At 50.0% G+C, this 24891-nt stretch overlaps 1 protein-coding gene across 1 annotated transcript in view; it reads left to right on the top strand.

The window, feature by feature from the left end:
- Window positions 1-1311: 1311 nt before the first annotated feature.
- GPSM1 (G protein signaling modulator 1) overlaps window positions 1312-24891 on the top strand; it is an 85393-nt gene continuing 61813 nt past the window's right edge. Inside the window, exon 1 of the mRNA XM_054174352.1 lies at window positions 1312-1450. Coding sequence (XP_054030327.1) covers window positions 1392-1450 — 59 coding nt within the window. The 5' untranslated portion in view covers window positions 1312-1391. The remainder of the gene's footprint in view (window positions 1451-24891) is intronic.

Below are 24891 nucleotides of genomic sequence, written 5' to 3'. Positions count from 1 at the left end.
ACCCCATCCAGCCTCTTCCTAAACACCTCCAGTGATGGTGACTCTACCACCTTCCTGGGCAGCACATTCCAATGGCCAATCTCTCTTTCTATGAAGAACTAAACAGGGAGGCAGCTCTCAGCAGGGTGGTTTCACCTTTCTCTGCTGTGGTTTATCCACAGAACTGAACTTATTCAGAAGCTGAGACACAGACCCAGGTTTGTTTACGGGGTTTTGTTTTGAATCTAAATGCCCAATCAATTAGCTCTTGGGAGAGAGGCTTTTGTGGTTTGCTAGAGGAATGTTATTGATGATGGTTTTTCCTGAGCAGGATCTCTGCTTGCTCTTGAGAGGGGCTTTTGTGCAGGTCTGCAGGGTGAAACAGTCCAGTATGTTGGACATGGCTCTGGATTACCTCAGACCACAGGTGTCTTGTATCTGCAGATCAAGCTCTTAGAACCTGATGAAAGCCATGATTTACACCTGCACTCCTTTGAGGTGGCTGCGACAATAACGAGGTTTAATTTGGTGTTGCTGGGTAAGTGACACTAATGAACAGATGAGCCTCAGCTGAGTGACCAGCTCCCTGACAGGAACATCTCCAGCCGTGGCAAACAGAGGGAGCTGAGTGCAGAGTCTGAAGACAAATTGCATCCATCTTGAGGTATTTGGTGGGCAATAAAGGTTCCAGGGTTCAACAGGACACAGTTAACACAGAAAGCAAGCTGCTGTAGGAAAACATCCCTTTTCCTGGTGGATTCCTCACTGCCGCAGGTAGTAGCCAAAGCAGACTTCACCGTGTGTCTATGTCTGCTTGTGCAGTCTCACTGGGAGGGCATGGCCTCTGTGGTGTACACCTGTGTAGCTACACAGGTGCCAGGTCCCGCTCTGCGCTGCTCATCCCAAGTTCCCCCCCGGCGCAGGAGGACAAAAAGGGTTGAAGCTAAGCAAAAACAGAGACTTCTTATCATGCGGTTAAGTGACTGGGGACAGGAATGCCTCCTGTGGCGTGGGCATGGTGGCTGCACCTTGCTGGGGCGGGGGCTCTGCTTTGGCTCTCCATCCCTGCAGCGGTGGCTCTGAAGGGAGGTGTTGAGGCGCTGCGATGGGATGTTAAATACAGGGACAAGGGCAGGGACATGCTACCCCGCACGGGAGCGGCGGGGCGCTTGCAAGGGCAGCCCGGGCGCTGGGATGCCCCTACCGGGAGCTCAGCTCCGCTCTCCCCGGGCCGGGCGGAGGAGGAGGCAGAGGCAGGGCCGCTGCCCGCCGCGGGCTGACATCAGCCGGAGGAGGAGCCTGCCCGCGAGTTTCTTTGCTCGGTGCATCACTTCCCGCCGCTGCCATACTCCGCTGCCCGGTGCCGGGCTGCAGCCGCGGCGGGCGGCTTGGCGGGCCCGCTGCCTGTGCCCATGGCGTGTCTGCCCGCCGGGGACAGCCCGGGCTCCGCTGCCCGCCGGCTCTACTCGAGGTGAGCGGGGCCGTAGGGACAGCCCGGCCCCGGACCTCCCCGGGCGGCCCCGAAGCTGCGCCCCGCAGAGCCCCCGGGCGGGAGGGACCGGAGCGGGGCTGGCGGGGGGCGGCGGGCGGCTGCGGGTTTTCCGGGGAGGGAGCGCTCATCCATGGGAAGCGAGAAGCTGTTGCACGCCCAGGGACCCGGCTGGAATAGAGTGAGAGAGAGTAGGCGGGGAAGGACCGTGGGGTTTCCTGCATGGGTACCTCGTGTATAGGCTGGTGGGTGCTGAGAAGGAGGCTGAGGTTGTCCCTGCCACCAGCCTGCACTGATCACCTCCCTCTGTCAAGGAGGCTGATGCCGAAACCTGGTCTGTGCTGGGCGTTTGCATGGGAGGCTCTTGGTCGCACTGCAGAGACTTTAAGTCTCAGCTTTGAAATTGGGTGCTACGGAAATTCATGCAAGCTTGGGGGGGGGGGAAATAGCATCAAGGCTGTGTGGCATTCGGGAAAATACCATGCCTTGCCCTTTCATTTAGATTAGCCCCCCCCAAAGGTTAAACTGGAGTCAGTTTGTGGCCTTACAGCATTGTTGGAGTGCTGCTGTTTGTTGCTGTTCATGCTCAGTGTGTTTTATTTCTTCTCTAGCAGTCAGAAGTGGAGGTAATGCAGCATGTGGACTAAAGGAGAGAGAAAAAGAACTCTTGAAGTACATGTGATGTGGTGGCTCTTCATCAGCTCTCTGTGCATGCTTTGGTGGTCTGGTTTTATGAATATTGGTTATTAGAACAGGAGGTGCTGCTTGGCTTTATTGTACTGTACAGCAGCTCCTGGGAAAATGAGAAGAGAACCCATTGGCCTTCCTGCTGTGCTGGAGCTGGAGAGACATGACAGCTTTTCTTCAGGCTGGATCTGTTTCTTGCTTTCTCTTTTGCTGTTCTTGAAAACTTTGGGAAATAGCTTTTGGTCATTTTTGTGAAGGAAATCCTGTCGAGAGGCTGTGTACCACCACTGTGCCTGTGCAGCACAGGGAACACTGCTGCCAGCTGTTCAGTGAGGAGAGAACAGAGCAGAAATGGGAAACACCTCATCTCTGAGGTCTGGGTGGCTCTGGCAGGTGTGTGGTGGTAAAGTTCCCTGTGTTCCTCTTCAGGCCGTGACCCTATGTGCTGGTGGATTCTCTGTGCTCTTACTGCGCTGTGAGCTGGAGTTGTAACTTAGAGTTTCATCCTTAACTTTGTGTCACAGTGTAGAAACGTCTAGCTCGAAGTAAATGACTCTAAACTCTATCCAGCAGTCACATCTGAGGGCATAGGTGTCATCTCAGGAGACTGTGGCAGTGGTAAAGCCATAAGGACTGGTATCAAAGGCTTTGTCACTGTGTTTTGGTTTGGGTTTGTTTTGTTGGTTTTATTTTGGGGATTCTTTCTTTCTTTTTTTCTTTTTTTAATGGGAGCAGTAACCTGAGTGTAAGAGGTGCAGAAGATACCTGTGCCAGGAGAGAATGTCAGACCCTTATCCTTACTCCTGGCCTTGAATGTGTAGGAAGCACCAAGCCTGACAGATTATTTCCTTGGTCCATGGTTCCTGAGCACTTGTTGAGCTCACACTGAGGGCAGCTCTGCTGGTGTGCAGGGAGCTCCACAGGATTTGGCCCTTTGCTTCTAAAAGGCCATTCTGGAGATCTCCAAGTCTGAGAGTGAGGTATGAGCATGTTCTAGGGAAACCATCACTGTACTGCATTGACATCATGGAGACCTTATTGATCCCATACAGAAAGAACATTAGATAATGCAGCAGTCAGACTGAAAAACTCAGCTAGAACATGAGAGCTCAGCTAGAAGCACTTCTTGTTCCTCCCTCCCGGGCCTCCCTTTCCCTTCCCTTTCTCTGTGTTCTCTTGCAGCGCTGGAGATTTTCAATGGAGCTGTTGGCTGTGGTAATGTTTACTAACTTCCCTTGATTGTGTCATAAACAGTCTCCATCTCCCTCATTAATGCTGCTACCTGACCTGAATGAGCAGCGGGCAATTAGAGTGCTCTCAGCGCCAGGGATCTTCCTAGAGGAGGCAACTTTCTCCTGTTCTGATGGGAAAATGGAGATGGAGGAATGGAAGGCAGCAGGAGAGGGCATAACTCAGGACAGGGGTTTAGGCAGAACAGACTGCTGATTGCAAAGCAAATTGGGATGGAAGTCCACCAGTGGGGCAGACCTCCCTGTGGAATGGCTTCTGTTCATTTCGAACCTCTCCAGGGGATCACAGCACCGTGAAATACTCTGACTGTTTTGCAAAACTTTCTAAGTTTAGACTTGATGTAGTGCCAAAAGCAGTGTTGCCTTTTGTTCACTCCAAAGCAAAGAAGATGTTATGTATTGCTTTCTTTGAAGATACAATTTAATCCCACCCCTTGGAAAGAAGGCAAATATTGTGTCTGCCTCAGAGGTGAAAATAACATCACCCCAGCACCGCTAATGTCCGTGTTCATTGTGAATTTCAGGCAATGCTGAAGTGAATAAACCTTCTGGTGACAGCTACTGGCTGTCTATTACCTTAGGCTGTATTTGAGCAGCAGTCTGATGACAAAGCTTTGTGCCTGGCTACAAATCATTTGAGCCTGAGGGCTGGAGAGTTGTTAGCTTGCAGGAGGATGCCAGAGAAAGAGTGTGATTAGCTTGTTCTGTGGGACTGGGAAGGAGCTCAGTGAAGGGATCCCTCTGAACTTGCTAAAGGCACTTCTGAGCTACTGCAGCAGGAGCTCTTGCAGGCGCTGGAAAGAGCTGAGGTGGTGACAGACTTTGGAAGAGGGAGCACACTACACCTGAGCAAGGAGGTCACAGGACTGCCTGAGGGGCTGATACCCCAGGGTAGCTCTTGGTGGATGGATTGGAAGTAGCTACCTGTGCATCTCTGCCTCACAGAAAAACTTGGAGCTGGTGCAGATGGCATCTGTCATGTGAGCAGGACTTAGGTAGAAAATACCAACTTGATGTGATTTTAGCATGTTGGAGCTCACAGGCTTTGACCTGCTGTTTGTGTGTGGCTTTCTGGAAGATTCCCCCTGTCTCTCTGTTCTGGTGTTCTAAATTGTCACAGCTGTCCTCTTGAGCATGCTTTAGTAGAGGGGTCAAACTAACAGATCTCTAGAGGTCTCTTCCAGCACCTACCACTCTGAATCTCTGAGTGCTGTGATTGAAGATGGTCTGTCCTAGAGGTTTGCAAAGCTGGGGTTAGTTGGCATGACAGTGAAAGTGTGGTGTGCCCAAATGTGCACTGCCCAAAAGCTGGGAATGACCTGTTTTGATCTCTCTCTACTCCATGGATCAAGTTTGAAATGGCTTGACCATTCCATTTGAGAATGCTGGTTTCTAAAAGATCACCATTTTTCTTCTGTAAGCCTGTGCAGTCAATCTCCATTAGGGAGAAGGATGTGAAAACCAGGAGAAGCAGTTCTAAAATAGCTGTGCTGTGTAATAGGTGGCCTGAGCAAAAATTAGATGCTAGCTTAGCATGGAGCATTGGTTTTGTTGACATCTGTTTTGGGACATTTTGAACAGCTTGCTTGTTGCTTCAGCATTTGTGAGCAGCGTGGTCATGCTGGTGCAGAGCCAAGCAGGGCATGTAGCCTTCACCACAGCAGGGAGAGGGACTCTTGCTGCTCAGACCCTGGACTGGGAGTCAGTGTCTGGCTTTGCTGTAGGTTTCCCCAGGACCTTGGGCTTTCTTTTTGATTCTTCTGTACTTCACTTTGTGGGATGGGGGGAGAGAAGCTCACTTGCCCTTCTCCCTGTGGTCTCTGGTGTTAAATGTCAGGGGATGTGCCTCGTACCTGCACAGTGCCTTCATCTTCCTTCTGACCTCTAGGTGCTGCTGCAATCCAGACAATTGTCTTCATGGCGTTAATTTGACTTGTCAGGTTGAGAAGATACCTTGCTTTGTCCCTGTGCTCACTCGCATTTCACTGCCTCGAGTGATTCCAGACCTCCTGCTTGTTCTGCCTTGTGCTCCTGGCATGAGACCTTCCCTATGGATTCTTTATCCCAAAATACTTCATGTTGTACAAAGTATTTGTGCCAAGCAGACTCAAAAGAGAACTTTGTGTGTTGGCCATGTGCTTGTGAGTTGATATGGGTCAGCTGAAGGTCAAATAAGGTTCTGTGACTCCTGTGTGTGGCTTGAAGGCAGCCCTGGAATCCAGTTCCCTATGAGATGGATGTTAATGCTCTGTTTGGTCACCTCAGTGTCTAACCAAGTGGAGAACTGAGTCTGCAAGTGAGGCAGCCTTTGACCCTTCCCAGCTGAGATGTTGTCTGTGAAGCAGGAGTGAGCTGTGCTGCCTGAGTAGCTGCTGAGGTGCCTTTTGCTGGCTGTTCCATTGGTCATCAGCTGCATCCCTTTTGGAAAGTATTTGCAAGAGCTCAAGGCTAGTGAGAAAGGACAGTGCCTGGCAAGGGTTGCTGTAACCAGGAGATTGGTGGGGGGCTGGCTGGGACAGTCTGAAGGTCAGAGAAAGTCCCTGGGGTTTGTGGTAGTAACAAGGAGCTCTTACCACAAGGTCACAGTTGGATTGTGGTAGCCAGGTGTTGCAATTTAGTTGCCTCCATGGGTGGTGGATCTCTTCCTGGCTCCAGGTTTTGTGCTTTGGCTGCAGCCTGACTTGCTTACACCACGTGAAAATCTTGTGTGGAGTTCATTTCTGTTTTCCTGGTGGATGTAACTAATTAGGGATCTGCTGCCTTTTATTCTCAGAGTAAGTTAAGGGAACAGAGCCTTTTACACCAAGGGCTGCAAACACTTTATGAAGGCTGAGAAATTGATTTGTCAGAGAAGAGTGATTTCAAAATTCCTTTGTGGCCCTTCCTCTCTTCAGCCCAGTGCAGCTGAACCATGGCCACTCTGGTGATGACAGCAGAGACTTGGGGGGTGATGGGAGACTAGAAACACCTGGGTGAAGCAGACAGGAATGGGCTGTGCAGCTCAGCTGGCTTTCATCTCCTCCAGCTCAGTGATGAGAGTGTTCCAGACATTGGGTTTATTCCTGATACCTTACGTAACCACAAGGGAAAGCCCTGCCTTGGTGTGTGCCTTGAGGACAAGCAAAATCATGGAAGCAGAGGGAAGGCTTCAGATTGGATGTGTTGATAACAGGATGGGGACTCAGTTTCTTTCCCCACAGACTGTGGCCTGCAGGCATGAAGGGAAACATCTGCAGTAGCTGCACGGATAGGAAGGGATTTTTTTTGATGGACTGGGGCTAATAGAATGACTTTGCTTTTTAAACAAGGCTCATTGGGGTGGAAAATCCTGGCTGGAGTCAAACCAGTAGAGTGTGAGCATGTGCCTGTTAGAGCAAGGGGGCTCCAGCCCTGAAGGCTGGACTGCCCTGAGGAGTGACAGTCCCACTCTTGGCTCCCTGCACTGAACTGGCTGCTCTGCTTGGGGTGTTGCTGGTGCTGTCAGCTGGAGGTGTGCTTGGAGCTTGAGTGAGAACAGACAAAAGGCAGTGGGGAGCTGCAGTCCTGGGGCAGGGCAGACCTGCCCTAGCAACTCTGCAGGACCCCTGTGCTGCCACCTGCACAGTTCTCATCATGCCCTGATGTGGATTTGGGATGTCCCTGGCTTGTGTCCTGGCTCCCCTGCACAGCTAATTGGACTCCCAGCTTGTCCTATGGCTTCCTGCATCCACACTATTGTAATGTGTCCCCAGGGCACAACTTTGTTACAGCAGCATAACCACGTGCAGTTTGTGCTCTTCTCCAGAGCAAATGCTGGAGAGCCTCCAGCTTCATCTCCCCATACAGCCATGATCCAGCCCTACTTTCTACCCTTTACTGTCTTGCCTCCTCTCCAACAGATCAGACCTTCTGTCACCAGAGATTATAAACTGTATTTGTTTCAATGCTTTCCCCCCTGTCTTGGACATCACCTAACGTCCATAAACACCACCTTTGCATTCAGCCTTCCTTGAAGAACAGGCTTGAACTCTGTCAGATCTTATGCTGCAAGAAGCCATCAGCTGCAGGTTTCTTGGGGAGCTGCATCTGATATAACTCTTGATGCTGTTCCACTTTAAGATCAATTTTCTCTCCAAGCTGCTGCTCAGGTATTACCTTGTCTCTCTCCTCTTCCAGTCCTGCTCTGTGTATTGCTTTGATCAGTCAGCCCAGCTTCCAGAATTCAAAGCCACTTCCCTGTTATAAAAAAAAAAACAAACCCAAAACCCCAAACATGCCAACCAAAGCCATGAAAGTAAAACTCCTCCTACATCTGGGCATGCAGGCAGCACAACCCAACCACAAAGTGGTGCTGTCAAATTCTGGGCCTGGGCTATTTATACTGTCAGTGGGAAAGCTTTCTATTGACTGAGCTGCTCCCTCCCTGAAGATCATAGAATGATGGTAGGGGTTGGAAGGGACCTCTGGAGATTGAGTCCAGCCTCCCTGCTAAAGCAGGATCACCTAGGACAAGTCACACAGGAACACATCCAGAGAAGGAGACTCCACAACCTCTCTGGGCAGCCTATTCCAGTTCTCTGTAAGGCTTACAGTGAAGTAATAGGTATGAAGCAGATGGATCTCTCTGTAAGGGCAAAACTCTTGCTTGACTCCCTTAGGGCTTAAGGACCTGTGGCCATGCCCTGCCTGGACCCTAGCCTGCCTTAGCACAGTGAACTCTGCTGGAGGATCAGCCTTATCTGGCCTCCTCTGTGCAGACCTGCAGGCTGCCACCTCCCACTGTCATTCTCATGAAGGAGCAGGAGGACATCCTGAGGCAGCAGTGAGGTTTGATAACAGCCCCACAAAGGGTGCCACCGCCTGTGGGGTCTGCTAAACCCCTGGTCTGCAAGGGCTCTAGGCTGGGGAGCTTACCTAGCATGGTGGGCAGTGGCTGTTGCCCAGCTATTGCACCTTGAGGGGGCAGAGGGGCCTCAACATGGCATGGCACCCTCATGGGTCCCAGCAGGGTTCATGCTCCTGGCCTTTGAGTAAGGAGAGGATGAGGCAAATAGGCCACGTTCTGCCTCAGGCCAGGGGCAGCCATTTAATTACTTCTAATTAAATGTCACTTTGACAGATTGGACTTTCTAACTGGCTTAGATGGGACTGGTATGAATAGCATACATTATTTTTTCCTTCACTGAAAGCTGAGACAAGTAGGAATAACCTTGTTGGAAGGCTGCTTGCATTTAGAGTCATGTCTAGCTGTTGTTTAGGGTAGCAAGTTGGTAGAGCATCAAAAAACCCCCACCAAACCAGCAAGGTAACAGCCCTGCCAGTGCTTGGTGAGGAGAAGGGGAAAGGGACACCAGCTGCCACTGGCTTGGAGAGCAGCAGCAGCAGCTCTCTAGACAATGCCCAGCAATGTTATGCAACTACTTAGGGAAGGAAGTGAAAATTTATCATTGCAGTGCACTTTCAAGGGCAATATTGAATGAGCAATTTGCAGCAGCACAGCCCTGTACTTAACTGGCTTTGCTAACTTCTGCTGGGATGAAATGACAGGGCTGGTAAGGGCAGCAGCTTTGGCCTCTGCTCCCACCAGGAGCGGAGCAAATGCAGGCCCTTTTTAGAGCTGACTCTGAGGCATTGGCCTGAGACTTTTCAATGAAGAGGGCAGCCAAATCCCAGAGTGGTGTAATGGCCTCATCCTGCAAGTCCCTGCCCCATGGAAATGTGGGAAAGGGAGAGCAAGCACGTGCTGAAGGATCTCATGGATATCTAGTTGCTCTTCCTTGCTTCAGTGAGAGCAATATAAATATCCCCGTGCAAAGCCTTAGACCTTGGAGCTGCAACACAAACCCTGAATGAACTACTTGGTAGGCAGTGCCACTATCTGATCACTACCTTCAGGGTAGAAATAAATAGCTTGAAAATCTTCTGTTCCAAGTCTTCTTTCAGCAAGAGGATTTTGCCCAAGGATGACAGGCAGTGGAACCACAGCCCTTTCCTTTCTGACACTGAGATTAGAAATGATCTCTCTAAAGAAGCTTCTCTTCTGCTGTGAGTCATTAACTCTGTGCAGCTACTAAACCTGAAGGAATTTTGAATGAAGAATATTGGATTGTCTCGTCTCCCCTCATGCTTTTCTGTCACCCTTTTCAATTACACCCTCTGGAGCAGACAGCAGGGCTTTTCTCTGGGAGTTTTGGGATTAATGCATCTTTCCTCCAGATGCTGCAGGAGAAAGACTAAGAGAATGGATTTAAAATGGGCAAACCACCCTATTACCCCTTATGTTGTTAGTATAACTGTGTAGAAGCCATTTCACATCGAGCTCTGGCTTCACCTGAGAGCAGATGTTTGTCTTGGAAGCCACTCCTAAAAAATGCATGGATAGAACTTGGTGCTGTCAGTTGGTGTCTGCAGTTTGCTCTCTGAGCTGTGTGATGCTCCTGGGAAGCAGCTTTGAGCGTGCAACCTGCCACAGGGCTCCCTGCCTGCCCTGGGGATCCAGCTCAGTTTCCCTCCCATGCTCTGGCTGCCAGGGAGCAGACTGCTGTGGCTGCTGGGAAAGTGAAGCATCCCCCCTCTGAGCCCCTCTGCTGGGGGTGTGCAGAGCTTGCTCTGGACATGGGTCCATCTGCTGCTCCAGGTGAGGCCTGAGGCAGGTTGTTTGATTTTCAGCCTCTCAGGTGCTTGCCTGCCCTCCCTAGCCTCTGGGGAAGTAAATTCTGCAATGGGATTGCAGCAGGCTCAGCACTGTGAGACCCACTTTGCTATGGGGCTTGCAAGTGTTGTGGCAGCACAAACAGGCTCCCCAGAGAATCCTCATCTCTGGAGATGTTTAAAAGAGACAGAGATGTGATGATGAGGGATATGGTTTAGCACCAGCCTTGGTGGAGTTAGATAATGGTTGGACTTGATGATCTGAAAGGTCTTTTCCAACCAAAAAGCTTCTATGGTTGTAAATAATGAGCAGTTGTGTTGAGTTCCCAAGGGAAGGCTGCAGTATGATGCTGGGACAGGCAAGTGTCTGTGTGTAAGTGGTGGAGTTTCTCCATGCCTTGGTGTTTACAGGCAGAATGAAGGAGGCTGCTGTTCCAGATGGCTTTGCCAGGTTACATGTTTTCCATGACTTTTTCCCCCCAGACCTCTGGGCTGTGTTTGCTCTTCGGTGGCTATCCCAGCAGGTGTCTTTCCTAAACATTCCCCCAGCACAGCACACAGGGCTGGCTGGTGGGGCCTCCCTCTGTGCTTTGGTGCAAACTGCTCCAATTTCCTGTGCTCTGGCTTGGAGCAACTTGAAAGCAAACTGGCTGTGGGGCAAATTTCTCCTGTGACCCCCTAGTGCAGAGCTGAGGTTGTTCTTTGTGCACTTCATCTCTGGAGTATCCATTTATGCCTGAGAAGAGCTGGAAAGTGCTGATTAATATTAATCTCTCTGGGGCCATTTGTTAATTACTGATGTGCATGGTTTGTATTACGGTGTCCTGAGCTGCTGTGCCAGGCTGAGTGGATCCCAGGTGGGTTATATCCATTCCAGGATTTCAGAGTGCTTGGTAAACACCAGTATTTGATTGCAGCCTTTCTGGGAAATATTGTTGCTGCTTTTAAGGGTATGAAATTGTGTAATCTTCAGGGTGAAATAGAATATAGGTGGCAGAGCTGGGAGCTAAATGTCCTGACTCCCACTCCTTCCCTTCAGCACTTCCTCACCCACGTCACAGGGAAGTTAATTGTGAATTGGAGACCTTGGCTTTGTCTCTTACTGAACCGTGCAGGGCAGTGCAGCTTTTGCACTGCACAATGGTTCTGGTGTTCAGCTTAATATGGGAGGGAGCAGAAGGCTGTTTAGAAGGAAGTTAGCAGCTGGTGAGTTAAATACCAGGCTCTGCCCATTTGCAAGGTGTGCCTTGTGTGGTGGGAACACTGCAAACCACAGGTTGCAGAGAGGAGAAGGAGCAGCCTGGGTGGCCATGGGGTCTGGTCACCACAGAACCCAAATCCAGGTAATTGCCTTGAAGAAAGAACAGCCCTGGGTTGTTAGAGTGCTCAGGCACTTGTGACTCTGCAGAGTTTTGTGTCTCTCATGAGGGCTTTGAGAAGAGAGCAGTTAATTTAAAAGGGGGAGAGGGACAAAGTAAAAAACGTTCCCTGGTCAGAAAATTGCTTGCAAGTTAATGCATGTAAGAAGTGAGCAGAGTTCCTGGGGGCCCTGCCTGCAGGGATGCCTGTCTTTGGAGTTTGGTGTAAGATGAAGAGATGAGAACACAGATCTCAATTCTTACAGCTGGACAGGAAGATTCTGGGATGGGCAGCAAATGCCAGTGCTTTGTGGAGGGTCCTGTTGTTGCTGTACCCCAGCGATGCTCTTGTTACCAGATCCCAGCTGACACCACATCAGAAAACAGTCCCTCATGCAGCAACTGCTTGTACCAAGGAGGTGGCTTTGGGGGTTGTGCCTTGCTGCAAAGCAGAGAGGCTGTCAGAGCTGACTTTACTGCCAAGCTTTCTGCAGCATGAAGGCAGGATATGAACCACCAGTGAGAGTAGCATCATAAGCCATGTGTGTTGCTCTTTGCTTTCTCACAAATACACCCTTCTGGTTTCAGTAAGGAATGGCTTGCTTGGGACACCCAGGGGCCAACATCTCATGGTGAGTGCACAGGGAGGTATATACACAAAGGCAGATGGATGGCCTGGAATCATGATCTCCACGTGTGCCTCTCAAGGCATTTCCTGGCCTCTGAGTTCAGCCAGGTGTCTGTACTCCTGCTCTGGTCTAACTAATAAAACATATGAGTTCACTGTGATGTGCCCAGAATTTTAAGGTCACAGCCCTTGGCCAGCTCTTGTAGCTATTGCTTCCCTCAGGGCTGTAATCCAGGACACTGCAAGCATGAACTGGGTGGGTGATTGGAGTCTGTGGTTTGGTGCTTTCCTGGGTAAAGGCACTGGAGAAAGGGAGGTTGTCACGTTGCCTGTGTTCATCCCTTTGCCATGCACCTTTGGGAATGCAAACAGCAAATGTGTACTGGCAAATACCACAGGCTGTGGGAGGAGATCCTGTTCAACAGGGAGCTTTGACATGTTCAGGTGTCTAAGGAGTCAACAGTGAAATGGCTAAAAATATTCACAGTTTCCCTGTGCTGTTCTGGAAGCAAATGAAAACTTCATCTGCAAACTGCACTTCCTTCAATGAAGCCATTCTTGGGCAGAAAGTTGTCACTGGTCATGCCATTGAGCAAGCATTTTACAGAGTTGTGGGAGATCAGGAGTGGAAGAAGGCAGCCTGTGGAAGCTGCCTGGGTGTCAGACACTGCCCTCCAGCAGCGGTGTCCTGCTGTGCCATACATCTGCAGGAGGGAATTGTAGAATCTTAGAGTGATTAAGGTTGGAAAAGACCTCTAAGATCATCAAGTCCAACCATCAGCCCAACACCACCATGGCCAAGGAGTGCCAGGGCTGTGAGCTGCAGCTCTGTCCTGCTGTGTGACTGATGAGCACCAGTGGGATGATGTCCTCCATTATGTGGTCTGTGATTCTGAGATGGGACCAGTTCTGGCCACAGTATCCAGGACTCTCCCTGGTCCCATTTTAAAGCCAAACACAGAGTGACACAAAGATGAGTTGTGAACAGAGAAAGCTGTGCTGTGACTTTCTCCCTGGGCTCCCTCACACTGAACAAATGATGTTGTCCTGTGGAGGAAATGTCTTTTTCTGAAGGACCTTGAGTGAGGGTTTGATCAGTGTGATTTCAGGGGGTCCTTTTGGCTTTGCCGAAGCAGGGGCAGAATCCAGCTGTGTTCAGTGCTCTGAGCTCACCTGCTCAGGGTGGCTGTGCTAACAGCAGCCTGAGGAAGGAGATGCTTCACAGATCTGGCTCCACAAGAGAACTGAGTCACTTGTTAGGGCTGGCGGTTCTCTCTCAGAGCTGGTTGCCTGAGGCTAGCATGGCACCCAGACAGGAGACATAAAAATATATCTATCTATATACACACAGAGAGCAGAGAAAAGTAGCAGCTCCAAACATGTGACTGGAATTCAAATAAAGAATTCCCAATTAAAGCCATGTGTGTTGGAGGATGAAAGTGCTCCTGAAAGGCTTGTACAGGCTGTTTGTACAGCACGAATGCAGCCACTCCGTGATGCCCTGGATAAAAACAGGGAGGTTTCTCCAGCACATGAAATCCATGTGGAAGCAGTGTCATTCCTGCATGTCAGCAGCTTCCAGAGCCCCCCACCCTTACAGCTTAAGGTAAGGAGCTGTCTTCTCACCTGTCTTGTCCTTGTGGCTGCTGCTTGCTCTCCATGAAGCTCGTACCTCTGCAGCCTGTTGTGCCATGCCTTTCTTTCACTGCTAGGGGATGATAACTCTATGCAGGAGCAGAGGGGTTTTTTTTCCTCTGAAAACATGCATTATTCAGGAGTCATGATAAATGAACGGCCTTGATTTGGGCACGTGTGTAGCCCTGACGCTGTCTCCTCCCTTCTTCCACCACTGTAAGAGGGAGGAGGGCAGCAGTGAATTCTGGCAGCGTGCAGTGCAGGCAGAACATCCTGGTCAGCTGGGGATCTGCTCCTGCTCCCTGCTGGACTGGTGCCCTGGGGATGGGAGAGTGTCTGCTGTTGTGTCAGGCTGTGGAGAGCAGGGATGAGGTTTGGCAGGAATCTGGGCTGTTTTGCTGAAGCTGGGTATTTTGCAGGCCTTTACCCTACTTTGTGGGGAGAAGAGGAGGCTTTGGGGCATAGAAAAGCTCGGAAATCGGGTGCCTCATTCTTTGAGTCCCCTCAGCAAAGGCTCAATTCCAAGAAACAGATAAAAGAATTTGATTTTGTTGTTTGGTTTGTTTTGTTTTATAATAAGTTTTGAAATTCACTCCAAAAGCAAATCATTGTAACAACAATGAGAAGGTCAATAAGGTGAGTGTTAGCAGTTTTGCTGTACCCAGGAACACTTCCCGAGAAACCTGATGGTTTATACAGCTTTCTTCTATGCAAAACCAGGACCAGAGTCTATTTCACAGCTGCAAAGATGCACCATGCCTTCATCTGGGCAGCAGATTCATGCAGTGATGTCTACTTCTCTCTCTTCATGTGTGGAATCGAATTACACTGAGACCAGAGTGCTGGAGCGAACCCAGCCTGGTGCAGCGTGGGGAGGAGCAGGGACTTGCCTCGGTGCCTGTGATTCCTACCGACGCTCCAGGCAGCGGTGCCAAGCGTTCCCAGGCTGGATGTTGTCTGTGGAGCTATACTAGGACACAAGTGCTAAAAATTGGGGAAAATGTGGTGATGTGCTAAGCCTCAACCATTCTCTGGAAGGAGTGAGACCGACTTGCAGGCTGCTGGAGCTCCGGAGGTCCCCACAGAGGCAGCAGACGCTCACCCCAGACTGTGCCACGCGGGGCTAGACAGGGGCTCTGCTCTCCTTGGATCAGCAAAGTGCAGTTCTCGCCCTGCATGCAGGCTGCCTTGCTGAGAGGCAGTGGCCTGGCCTTCTGGGAATCCTGCCATGCTCTGATTCATAGGCTTGCAGATTAATCTGATGGCACACATAGATTCTTGTTTTTTTTTTTCTCCATAATGCCATGAAGAACCCAAAAACGCTTTTGCTGCTGTTTTAAGTCTGGCTTTGCACAGAGGAACCGTAGAGGCTGTGTCTAGAGATGCTGGCTCGGGCTTCAGAGGAGCCCTGGCTGATAGCTGAGCTCTTGGGACAGCCTCTGTTTCCTGTGGAATGTTGTCTTTACAAAGGCCAAGGAGGTGCCCTGTGGCTGTGCAAGAGCCAGGGAGGACAGCGGTGCCCTGCACCTGAGCTGCTTGCCAAAGCAGCCTTTGAAATGCATGAGTTGTTTCTGGGCTAATTTCTGATGTTTAGCACCCCTGGAATTTCCAGAGAGGACAGAACAATGCTTTTAACAACCCTCAGAGCACGAGACAGCTGCAGAAAAACAGTGTGGAACTGGTACAATCTGCTCTGCTATAGCTTTGCCAACCAAAGGCTGCCCTCACATCTGGCATTGCTGCCAGTCTGGACTCAAGCTCTGTTCCCTGTGCCCTGGGAGAAGCACCACGTCTGTTTTCCTTTGTGGCTTTCTCTGCTTCAGGCACAGGACAGGGATCACTGAGTTGGGGATCTATCATGGGCTCTTGCTGCTGTGCTCTGGCTTCATGTCAGCCTCTTCTCTGGCTTCACCAAGTAGAGGTTTAGACAAGTTGCTGCTGCTTGTTTGGTATTTGCTGGACTCTATCACTTGATTCCTGGTAATTATTTTTCAATGAGGTCTGCAGGAAGTAAAGTTTCTGTCACTAGGATCACATCCAAATCCCTTTCAAGTGTGAGTGCTGGTGGAGAGCATCCTGAGCAGTTTCTTGGTGAGCTCTGATTGCTCATCATCTCCTTGGCTCAGAGCCTGGGTAGCCCAGGAGCATGAGATCTGGGGGGGTGGGTGTGTTTTCAGACAGATCCCCAAAGCCTCTCTCTGCCTTTGAATACTTGGCCTGGGGCTGAAGGGAAGTGGATGAGGCAGGAAGGGAACAGAACCAAATTGGCTGTTGGTTGCTGTGTAATCAGTGGAAAATCTGTGGTGTGAACTTTGTCATCGTTGCCTTCTGCCCTGCATCCCGTGGCAGTCTGTGTGCTGTGCTGTGAGCACAGAGCAGGGATTTGTAGGGGTAGGGCAGGGGCACTGTGCAGGGTGTGTGTGATTGCTGGGGCCCTGCAGATGCAGGGGAAATGTGGGATGAGGGGCCATGGGTAAGGGGCTGGGTGGTTGGGACAGGCAGAGCTTGCTTCTTTTGGCCAGGCTTAACTGTCTGACAGGCCTTAGTGATGCTGGGACTTGGCAGCATCTCTTCAATCTGCAGTTGTTTTCCTGCTGCAAGTCTGTGCTACAAGGTAGGATCAATTGGCAGGTTGAGAGAGGAAGGAGAAGGGGGGCTGCAGTTGGAGGGGTTTCCAGGCAACTTGAACTGAGAAAAGTCTTGGGCCTGTGGCCTCTGCATTTCTGGGAAGACAAGACTTGCTTTCAGAGAAGCAATCTGGGTGTGCAGGAAAGGGACTCTCAGAGGGCCCCTCAGCCTGTGCAATTGCACAGCACAACTGGAACAATTGTGGCATTTGTGGAGCTGAACTTGACCTTGCTGGCAGCTGGTGGGGGGGTGGCAGGATCCTGAGGCTGAAATTAGGGGGAGGCTGTGATGTCCTGCAGTCAGAGCTGTCCCATAGCTTGAGTACACATTCAGTTCATCTAAGCTGAGTTTGTTGTAGCCCCACTATGCTCCATGAGGACTCATCCCTGGCTCTGATGAAGAGAACAGGAGGGGCCAGGCAGTTCCCTCACCCATTGCAGGAGAGCAGCTGGGTTGGAGTCCAGGCTGGCCCTATGGAAGCTGAGCTGCCACCATGTGCCTGTGGGAGGCAGGTGTAGGTTGGTTGTAGAGCAGAGGCATATATTTTAGTAAGAGGATGTGTTGATCTAATTGCCAGTGTAATGTTGTAATGAAAAGCCTTTCAGACTGCATGTCCTCCCCTGCCCCCTGGTTTCTGGAAGTGACTGAAGGAAATAGCACTTCACTCCTGCTGAAATCATCCCAGGAGGGTTGTTCTATTGCAGTGCCACAGACTGATTGCATTGGAGGCACTACCACTGTACAAGATAGTAAAATGCTCTTGGAAGCCTCCAGAAGTTTCCCTTCACTGTGCTGAGTTCATTTTAAGCCCTCTCAGAGTCAAATACCTAAACCCCAACCCTGTTGTAGGAGCTGGCTGCCTCCGTGCTCTGCATGGCAGGTTTTGGATGTTGGAGCTGTGACCTGTGGTCTGCAGGGACAGGGGGGAGACAAACTGCTGACAGCACAGATTGAGCATCCTCCCTTGTGCCTCCTGGGAAGGAGAGAGCATGGTTACTCCACTAGCATTTGGTGAGCTGGTGCTGCTGGCTTCTAGCCTTTCTTTTCCTGTAGCTCAAGTGGCAGGTGGTGGTTGGGTTAATACCCTGCTGCTGAGCCACTCACAGAGATTAAGATCCAGAAGGTTTCATTCTCACCCCCCTGGAAAGGGTGCTCTGCACAGGCCCTCTTCAGAGCCCTCTTGATCAGTTCACGTTTGGTCAATTTTTTTCCTGTGTTTAATGTTAATTTCATTTGGAACTCAGAGCATGTCTTAATGAATTGATTTTCAAACTGACATCTCCTTCACCATCATTTCCTTAGACCCTGGAAAGTATTTGTATCTTATAACGTTAATTGCTTTGAAACTGGGCAGCAAGTGAAACTGTTAGGCAGGATGAGATGAAATTCACATCTGCACCTTAATCCCCTCTGAGCTTTCTCAACTGCTGCAAGTTAATTACATCCCATTGTGATCCTTTGATATTTGAGCAATTTTGGAGCACAAAGGCTTAAAGTTGTGTTCATTGCCTGTTAGAGGTTGCACTCCTCAGATGACACAGGAAAATTGCATTGCCTTCTCTGTTCTTGCTGTCAGTTAAGCTCTGTTTGGGAGAAGGATTTAAGATAATTATTACCACTGGATAATTTATCCTGAGCCAAATGCTTCCAGGTGTAGAGCAAGTTTCTGGAGGTCATGAGTGTCTGAAGCTCCTGGAGTTGAGGGCATCTCATTGGGTTAGATCTTCAGTGACTTGTTTGGCATCGTGAGCTGGTGGCATGGTGAAAGTCCTGACTGAAAGCCCTCACGTGGTTCACTTGAACAGACACTGAAACCAGTTGCTTGGGGAGGTTATGGATGCCAGGTTGGATAAGGCCTTAAGCAACCTGATCTAGTGGGAGATGGGTTGGAAATAGGTGGTCTTTATGGTCCCTTGCAACTCAAACCATTCTGTGATTCAGAGCCACAGAGATCATGGTCCTGTGTGGCCCTTGGGCACAAGGAGAGTTGTGTGCAGCCACAGGGGAGCTGTGTGAGCCAGGGAGTGCTGAATGATTTCTGCTTTCAGGCAGGCACTGGGGACTTTGACTTGGAATTTCTGACAGTGATGCAGCTTGTTGGAGCCATTATGAGCTGAAATGGGGTCTTATTCAGCTCTGTTAATAAGAGAGTAAATGCAACTAAATACAGCTGTCTTCCTCGCTGTCATTTGGTATTTATTAGCAAATATGCAGTGGAATTGAATCCCTTGTAAGTACTCTGCAGCTAATGGTAGATAGCAATTAACTGAAATGACTACTGTTGAGTGCTGATGCTACTGTCAGCGAGGAGAAGAAGAAATCTGGAGCCAGCATGCAGACCCAGCAGCTTCCAGAACTCCCTGTAGTCTTTTTTCCCCTCTGGGGTCCCTGTTTCATACCCTTAACCGAGGACTGCAGAGCAAACTGCTCCGTGCTGGCACTGCCTGGAGCTCTGGCTTGATCAAACACTTCTCAAGCAGCAGTTAAGTGTGTATACTTTTTTTTTAATGTATATATACACACATATCATTATTATGGTTTTCAATTTGGGGGAGCACTGAAAGAACTGACTGCAATGCAACTACCAGTGAAAGTCTGTGGAGTGGAAACCTTCTGCCCTCCAGATGTGCTGGTGAGCTGGTGCAGCACCTCAGGTGCTTCAGGAGATGGGAAGGCACCTGGCCCAGACTCTTGGAACTAATTCAGGAGCTGGGAAAGGCTGGGTGCACTGTTCATGGCTCCACCTTTGTCCTTTCCTCTCCAAACAACAAGAGGGTTTGTTTTCTTCCTCACTACGAAGGTGGACTGTAGGTCAAAGTGCCTCAGGGGGTCGATCCTCCACTGGCTGGAGGGAAACCAACTTCCATGTGCTGATTTCAAACCACCAAAAGTAGTCTGAGTCAGGCTAATGTCAACTGTTTCTTGATTTGTTTGTCACCCTTCCTTGCCAGCCAGTGTTTGATATGGTGTCTTGTGGGGAAGCTGCTTGTCAGGAGGGGGATTAGTGCTTGGGCTGTGCTGTGGGTGGGAGGTGAGGAGCCATGCAAGGAGAGCTGTCAGCAGGGTGGAGAGGCATCACTGGCAGCTTCAGACAAGAACTGGTCTTGGGAGCAAGTTAATTAAGGATTTTCATCAGTCCCTACCTGCTAAACTGAGCAGGTTGCTGATGGGTGTGTTGGTGATGCAGAGGGGTGAGCAGTGCAGGGGAGGATGAGTACTGAACAGGAAGAGCTGAGTGATTGCTAGGGCTGGTGTCATGGCAGTGAGATGGTATTTAACAGTGTGAAATTGCCAGCACGTGTACTCAGGAGCTGATAGTAAGATTTTCTTCTTAGAGATGGGGGTTCATCTTTTGGGAGCAAGGGAGAGGGAACAGCAGCTGTGTGTGTGTGCTGGTGATATGGATGTGATCCCCCAGCCTGTCTGAGGGAAGTGTTGCTTGATGGAGAGTGAGGACCCTGCTTGGGGCAGAGTAGCCAGAGAGAAACTGCCCAAAATGTGTTGTGAAAGTGTTCTTCTCTGCCTGGGGCAATCTGGTCTGGCTTGCAGTGCTGGCACAGGGCTAAACAGCTATAAACTCACCATTAACACATCTGAGTTGTGCATTGGGAGAATCTGAGATTGTTTTCCTCATGCAGGGAAAGGCATGAGGATAAGCAGACCCTTCATCAGTCATGGGTTTTGGCACAGGAGGAGCATGAGCTGGGTCATTTGGGATGTGAGCTCTCTGCATCTCCCACTTCAGTAAAGGGGAGCTGCCTCTGGGGAGCTGGGGCAGCCCCTGCCTGGCTGTTACCTGCTTGTTCAGTCATCAGCTGCTTTTCAGCTACAGGGGCTGTGTGAGAGCTGGGAAGGGGGAATAATTCCCAGCCTGATTATTTCTTCAAGGATGTGCTGCCAGTTGGTTATTTAAATGCATATTTAGTTAGTTAAGGCAGTGAATGTACATTTACACTGAACACCTGGAAAACTGAATCCCTTTTTGACTGGGGGGAAAAAAAAAGTTAATTACCCCAATCATCAGTGCTCTGAAATTACATTTATTTTTGTATAAAATTCAATCATATTGCAAGTAAGATGCTAAAATCTCTTGCTTCATTAATTCATGTCACTAGATGTAATAAGGTGGGGAGTTTTTTTACTACTAGAATAGCATAGAATAGAATTAACCAGGTTGGAAGAGACCTTTGAGATCATCCAGTCCAACCTATCACCCAACACCATCTAATCAACTGAACCATGGCTCCAAGCACCTCATCAAGTCTCTTCCTAAACACCTTCAGTGATGGTGACTCCACCACCTCCCTGGGCAGCACATTCCAATGGCCAATCTCTCTTTCTATGAAGAGCTTCTTCCTCACCTCCAGCCTAAACCTCCCCTGGTGCAGCTTGAAACTGTGTCCTCTTGTGCTGGTTGCCTGGGACAAGAGACCAACCCCCACCTGGCTACAACCTCCCTCCAGGTAGCTGTAGAGAACAAGAAGGTCTCCTCTGAGCCTCCTCTTCTCCAGGCTGACCAACCCCAGCTCCCTCAGCCTCCCCTCATAGGGTGGTTCTGATGTTGGGGTTTTTTTTCTGCTTTACTCCCCATCTAAAATCTTGGATTTTGTTCCTGACCTTACAACTACAGCAGCTCTGGTTGGGAATGAGTGTGGCAATTGCCCTCACTAATATAAATACCTTGTTTTAAAGGCTGTTTCATCTTGCAGGCAGGAAGAGATTGTCTTGCTTTGTGAGCTTTACCATATTGAAGGCAGCAGACAAGTGTCTCCTGGTTCTCTTCTAGCGATGTGATTATTTTCTGCATAGCTTGATGGATGTGTTGTCAGCAGGGTGAGTGCTGCAAGCAAGGCAGCCCTGAACGTGTGAAAGGGAGGGTTGGAGTAAGGCAAGTTGTAACTGCTGGACAATGCACACTTTCCTCTTCTTCTGTGTGTCTGGAGCAGACACAGGAGTGAGTTGCAGATATGAGAGGTGGAATGTCACTGTGTCCTGCTGAGGCTTCTGTGACCATATCTCTTAGGAGATGTGGGGGTTGCAGTGTCCAGTTCTGGCTTCTGTGACCACATCTCCTGGGAGAGGTGGGATGTTGCTGTCTCCTGCTCTGGCTTCTGTGGCCATTATTGTCTGGGATGCAGGAGCTGCAGCAGCTCTGAGCTGTGTCAGGTCAGTGTGTAGCCCAAGATCCTGCAGAACAGCTCTTGGCTAGAAGCAGCCTGTCCTGTTTTGCAGCTGAGCAGGGGAAGGACGAGTGTGCCGCTGCCCGTGCGGGGCGCCGCTGGCCGTGCGGTGTTATTTTCTTGGAGTATTTGCCAAAGGAGACACAAGATCTGGGGGAGAGTGGGGTGTTGGGAGATCTGCCTGTTCCAAGCTCCTGAACACACAGTGAGCAGTGTTCCCTCTCTGGGGACCTGTATCATCACCCAAGCCCTAATTATAGTGCTGTTTTGACAGCAGTCATGATGATCATTGTACATGGCACTGATAACACCTTGTGCTGTTTGCCTCATTTCTTACTTGCAGTGTTCTCGGCATCCCCAGCCCCCCTGGGACCCTCGCTGCCTTCTCCCTGGTGCTGTGTTGCTTGCAAACATTTGATGTCTAATAATCCTTGTGTTTTGCCAGGGCACCTTTTGTAGAGGAACGCTTTTGCTCTTTAATCCTTTCAGCTAGCTTGCGAGGCAGCCAAGAGGCAACCTGTGATCCAGACCGTCATTAGCTGCTACCTGACAGTGATGGATGACCCTGGGATGTCTTGTTACTAAAGGCAGTAAATGCTCTGTTCTTCACACAATCCCAGCATGGTGAGGTTGGAAGGGATCTCTGGGGACCATCTAGTCCAACTCTGTGCCTGGAGCAGGTTCACACTGTTCTGATTTCCAGATTACAACTGCTGCCTTCAAATGTTCTTCTCTGCCCAGACTTCACGTGGTCTGTCATCTCCATGCATTTAGAAGAAAACCTTTTCTTGTGCATGCTGCAGTCTTGTTTTGGTTTGGGACTTGATCTGGGAAAGTTGTCAGACCTTCTGGGCTGCTTGGAGTGGGTCTGGAGACTGGTATGTGACTTGTGTGGACACTTGGAAGTCCTGTCTATCTGGAGTGGTCATGGTTTGCACTGATTTAGTGCAAGGCTTATGAACAGGGGCCACTCCAAGAGAGCTTCCCCCTTTGCTCAAGTCTTTGTTCAAACCCCCAGCCAGGGACATACCATGCTGTGAGCTAACAGGCTGAGTGTGGTGGGAGAATTGCATTAACCAGCCCAAGCATCTTAGCTGTGGCAAAGCAGCTCATGGTCTGTGGTGTCCGTCTTCTGAACCACACCATATGACCAAGCCCAGTGCCTTCAGCTCATTAGCAGTGATTTGCTGCCTCAGGAGGGACTGAATCTTCTGTTCTGGTATTAAGACATGAATAGTAGGTGCTTGCTGAGGAGGTACAGGCCCAGGCATGTTGCCCATGTGTCAGCAGGAGAGAAACTTCACACCTGGGAACTGGGGTGTAGAAGGCTGTGCCCTGTCAGCTGGGAATGGTTTGGAGCCCATTTAAGTGGGCAGGGGCACACTCTGGGGGACCTTTTGCTCTCTTCTGGTCTGAGAACTGCTCAGATCATTTCTGGAACTTGCAAAGCTTCTTGGGTGGCAGATGGATGAGGCCTCTTTGGAGCCTGTGAAGATGACCTTCTTTTGGTGGAACCCTGAGCTCCTTGCCTGGCAAGGAGAGGTTTGCAGCAGCAGAAGCCCTTCTGCTCTTGGAGCAGATGCACCAAAAGGAGTGGTTGTTTCTGATCTGCTGCTTCTTTCTGCCAGTGGGCTTGGAGCTCTGTGTTCATGCTCAGAAAAGCTGCTACCTGCAGAAGAAGAGGTAGAGGAAGGGTCAGGTGTGTGTTGTGGGGGAAACTGGGGCTGTAACTTGAGTTATCCCTTTGCCAGTCTGTCAGGGTGGCTCAGGTTGGTTCACTGGAACAGCAGTTTCTGTCTTCTGCCTAAATCTCCCTTCCAGTCTTTTCTTATGGCCAGTTGACCTGTGGCCTTTGGAAGGTGCTGGACTTGGAGTGTTTTCATGTGCTTGAGTTTTTTCATAGACTTCTAGTCAGTTTCTCTGCCCTTGGCATTGTGTTTCTGAGTGCCCCTAAGCCACAGTGCCTGAACTGCATGCAAAGTTGCTTCCCAGAACTAGCCCTGGCTGTGGGACGTGGGGGCTGTGGGAGGATGTGGAAAGAGCAGGTGGGTTTGATTTCTGCTAATAATTGCCATCCTTGACACTTGTCCCTTGGCATGGCAGCAAAGCCTCGGCAGAGTGCTGTGAGGAGAAGGCTCCTCTCCTTTCTCCTTGTTTGCTTTGGTCCCAAACTGAGCAGTGATGTTAATTAGATAAGTCAGATACCCTGCCAAGCAGCATGTTCAAGGACAAACAGATTGGAATAAAAGGCTGTGTGCACTGGAGGTCATGTCACTGGCAGGGCATGAACAGTTACTATGGGAACACCCAGAGAGTGTGAGTGTGTGTGTACTGGAATGCAGGCCCTGAGGCACAAATTCCACTGGTTAGGTGTCCACTGGCAGATATGACCTGAGTGAAAAGCCAGCCTTGAGCTTGTAGCTGGGCTCTGGTGCTGCAGGGTTTGCTGTGCTGCATGGATGGGATCCCTCGCCTCAGGCTCTTCAAATCACACAACAGATTTGAGCCGTGCTAGACTGCAATGTCACGAAGCAGGGAAGCCACTCTCCAGCTCAGCTTTTAGACTGCTGGCAGTGGAACTCAGGCTCTTAAAGAGAACCTGGATATTGGGAAGTTTTGTTCATGTTGAACTGAAATTGTGTTGAAATTGGCTTCTCTCTCAGCCATGTTCTAACTGGAACTCAGTTCCTGTTGTCATGGCTCATCTCTGCATTTCAAGTCCTCTCAGCATTCATCTCTGTTAAGCTCAGGCTGGTTAATTTTGCTCCTTGTCTGCCTTCAGTCCCAAGCCCTCTTTCAGCTCTTGGGGATGTCTCAGCAGAGACCTGTCAACACCTGACAATGATGCCAGAGAAGTGCTCTAGCGATCTACAAGCCATAAATGTGCCTTGGAACTGATGGCAGTTTGGTGTGATCCCAAAGATGGTCCCTCTAGTTCAGCATGCTCTAGCAGAAGACAGTCTTAATCGTTTTCATGTGGTGTAGCTAGAGGATCAGTGGACAGAAGTTCAACATGTCTAGTATTAATGGTCTTACTTTTATTTCCCCTTTTATTAATGGTCTTACTTTTATTTCCCCTACCAAACAGAAGCTGGGACAGGGACTGATGCTGCACTGGCACTGCAAGCAGATTTGTGCATGAGTGAAATAGCCACTCAAATGTGGGCTCTGCAGTGAGCTTGGAATCCAATATCTGTGTGGGAGTTTGAGGTGGGAGCTCAGATGAGCTGCTTCACAATCCTGTTCTCCTTGCTACTCAGTGGTTTGGGGGATAATTGACCAATGAGACAGCAGAAGTCCCAAGTATGTCTAGAAGAAGAGACTGAAACCAGCTCTTTGACCTGTTTGGTGGGTTTTGTTGTTTGAACAGCCCTCATGGGTTCTCCTGCTTTGGGCTGCCAAGTGTTGGGTATTTGGAGCTGTATGA

The sequence above is a fragment of the Dryobates pubescens genome, chromosome 29 (genome assembly GCF_014839835.1).
Source record: "Dryobates pubescens isolate bDryPub1 chromosome 29, bDryPub1.pri, whole genome shotgun sequence".
NCBI lineage: Eukaryota > Metazoa > Chordata > Aves > Piciformes > Picidae > Dryobates > Dryobates pubescens.
This window is presented reverse-complemented; position numbering and strand designations above follow the sequence as displayed.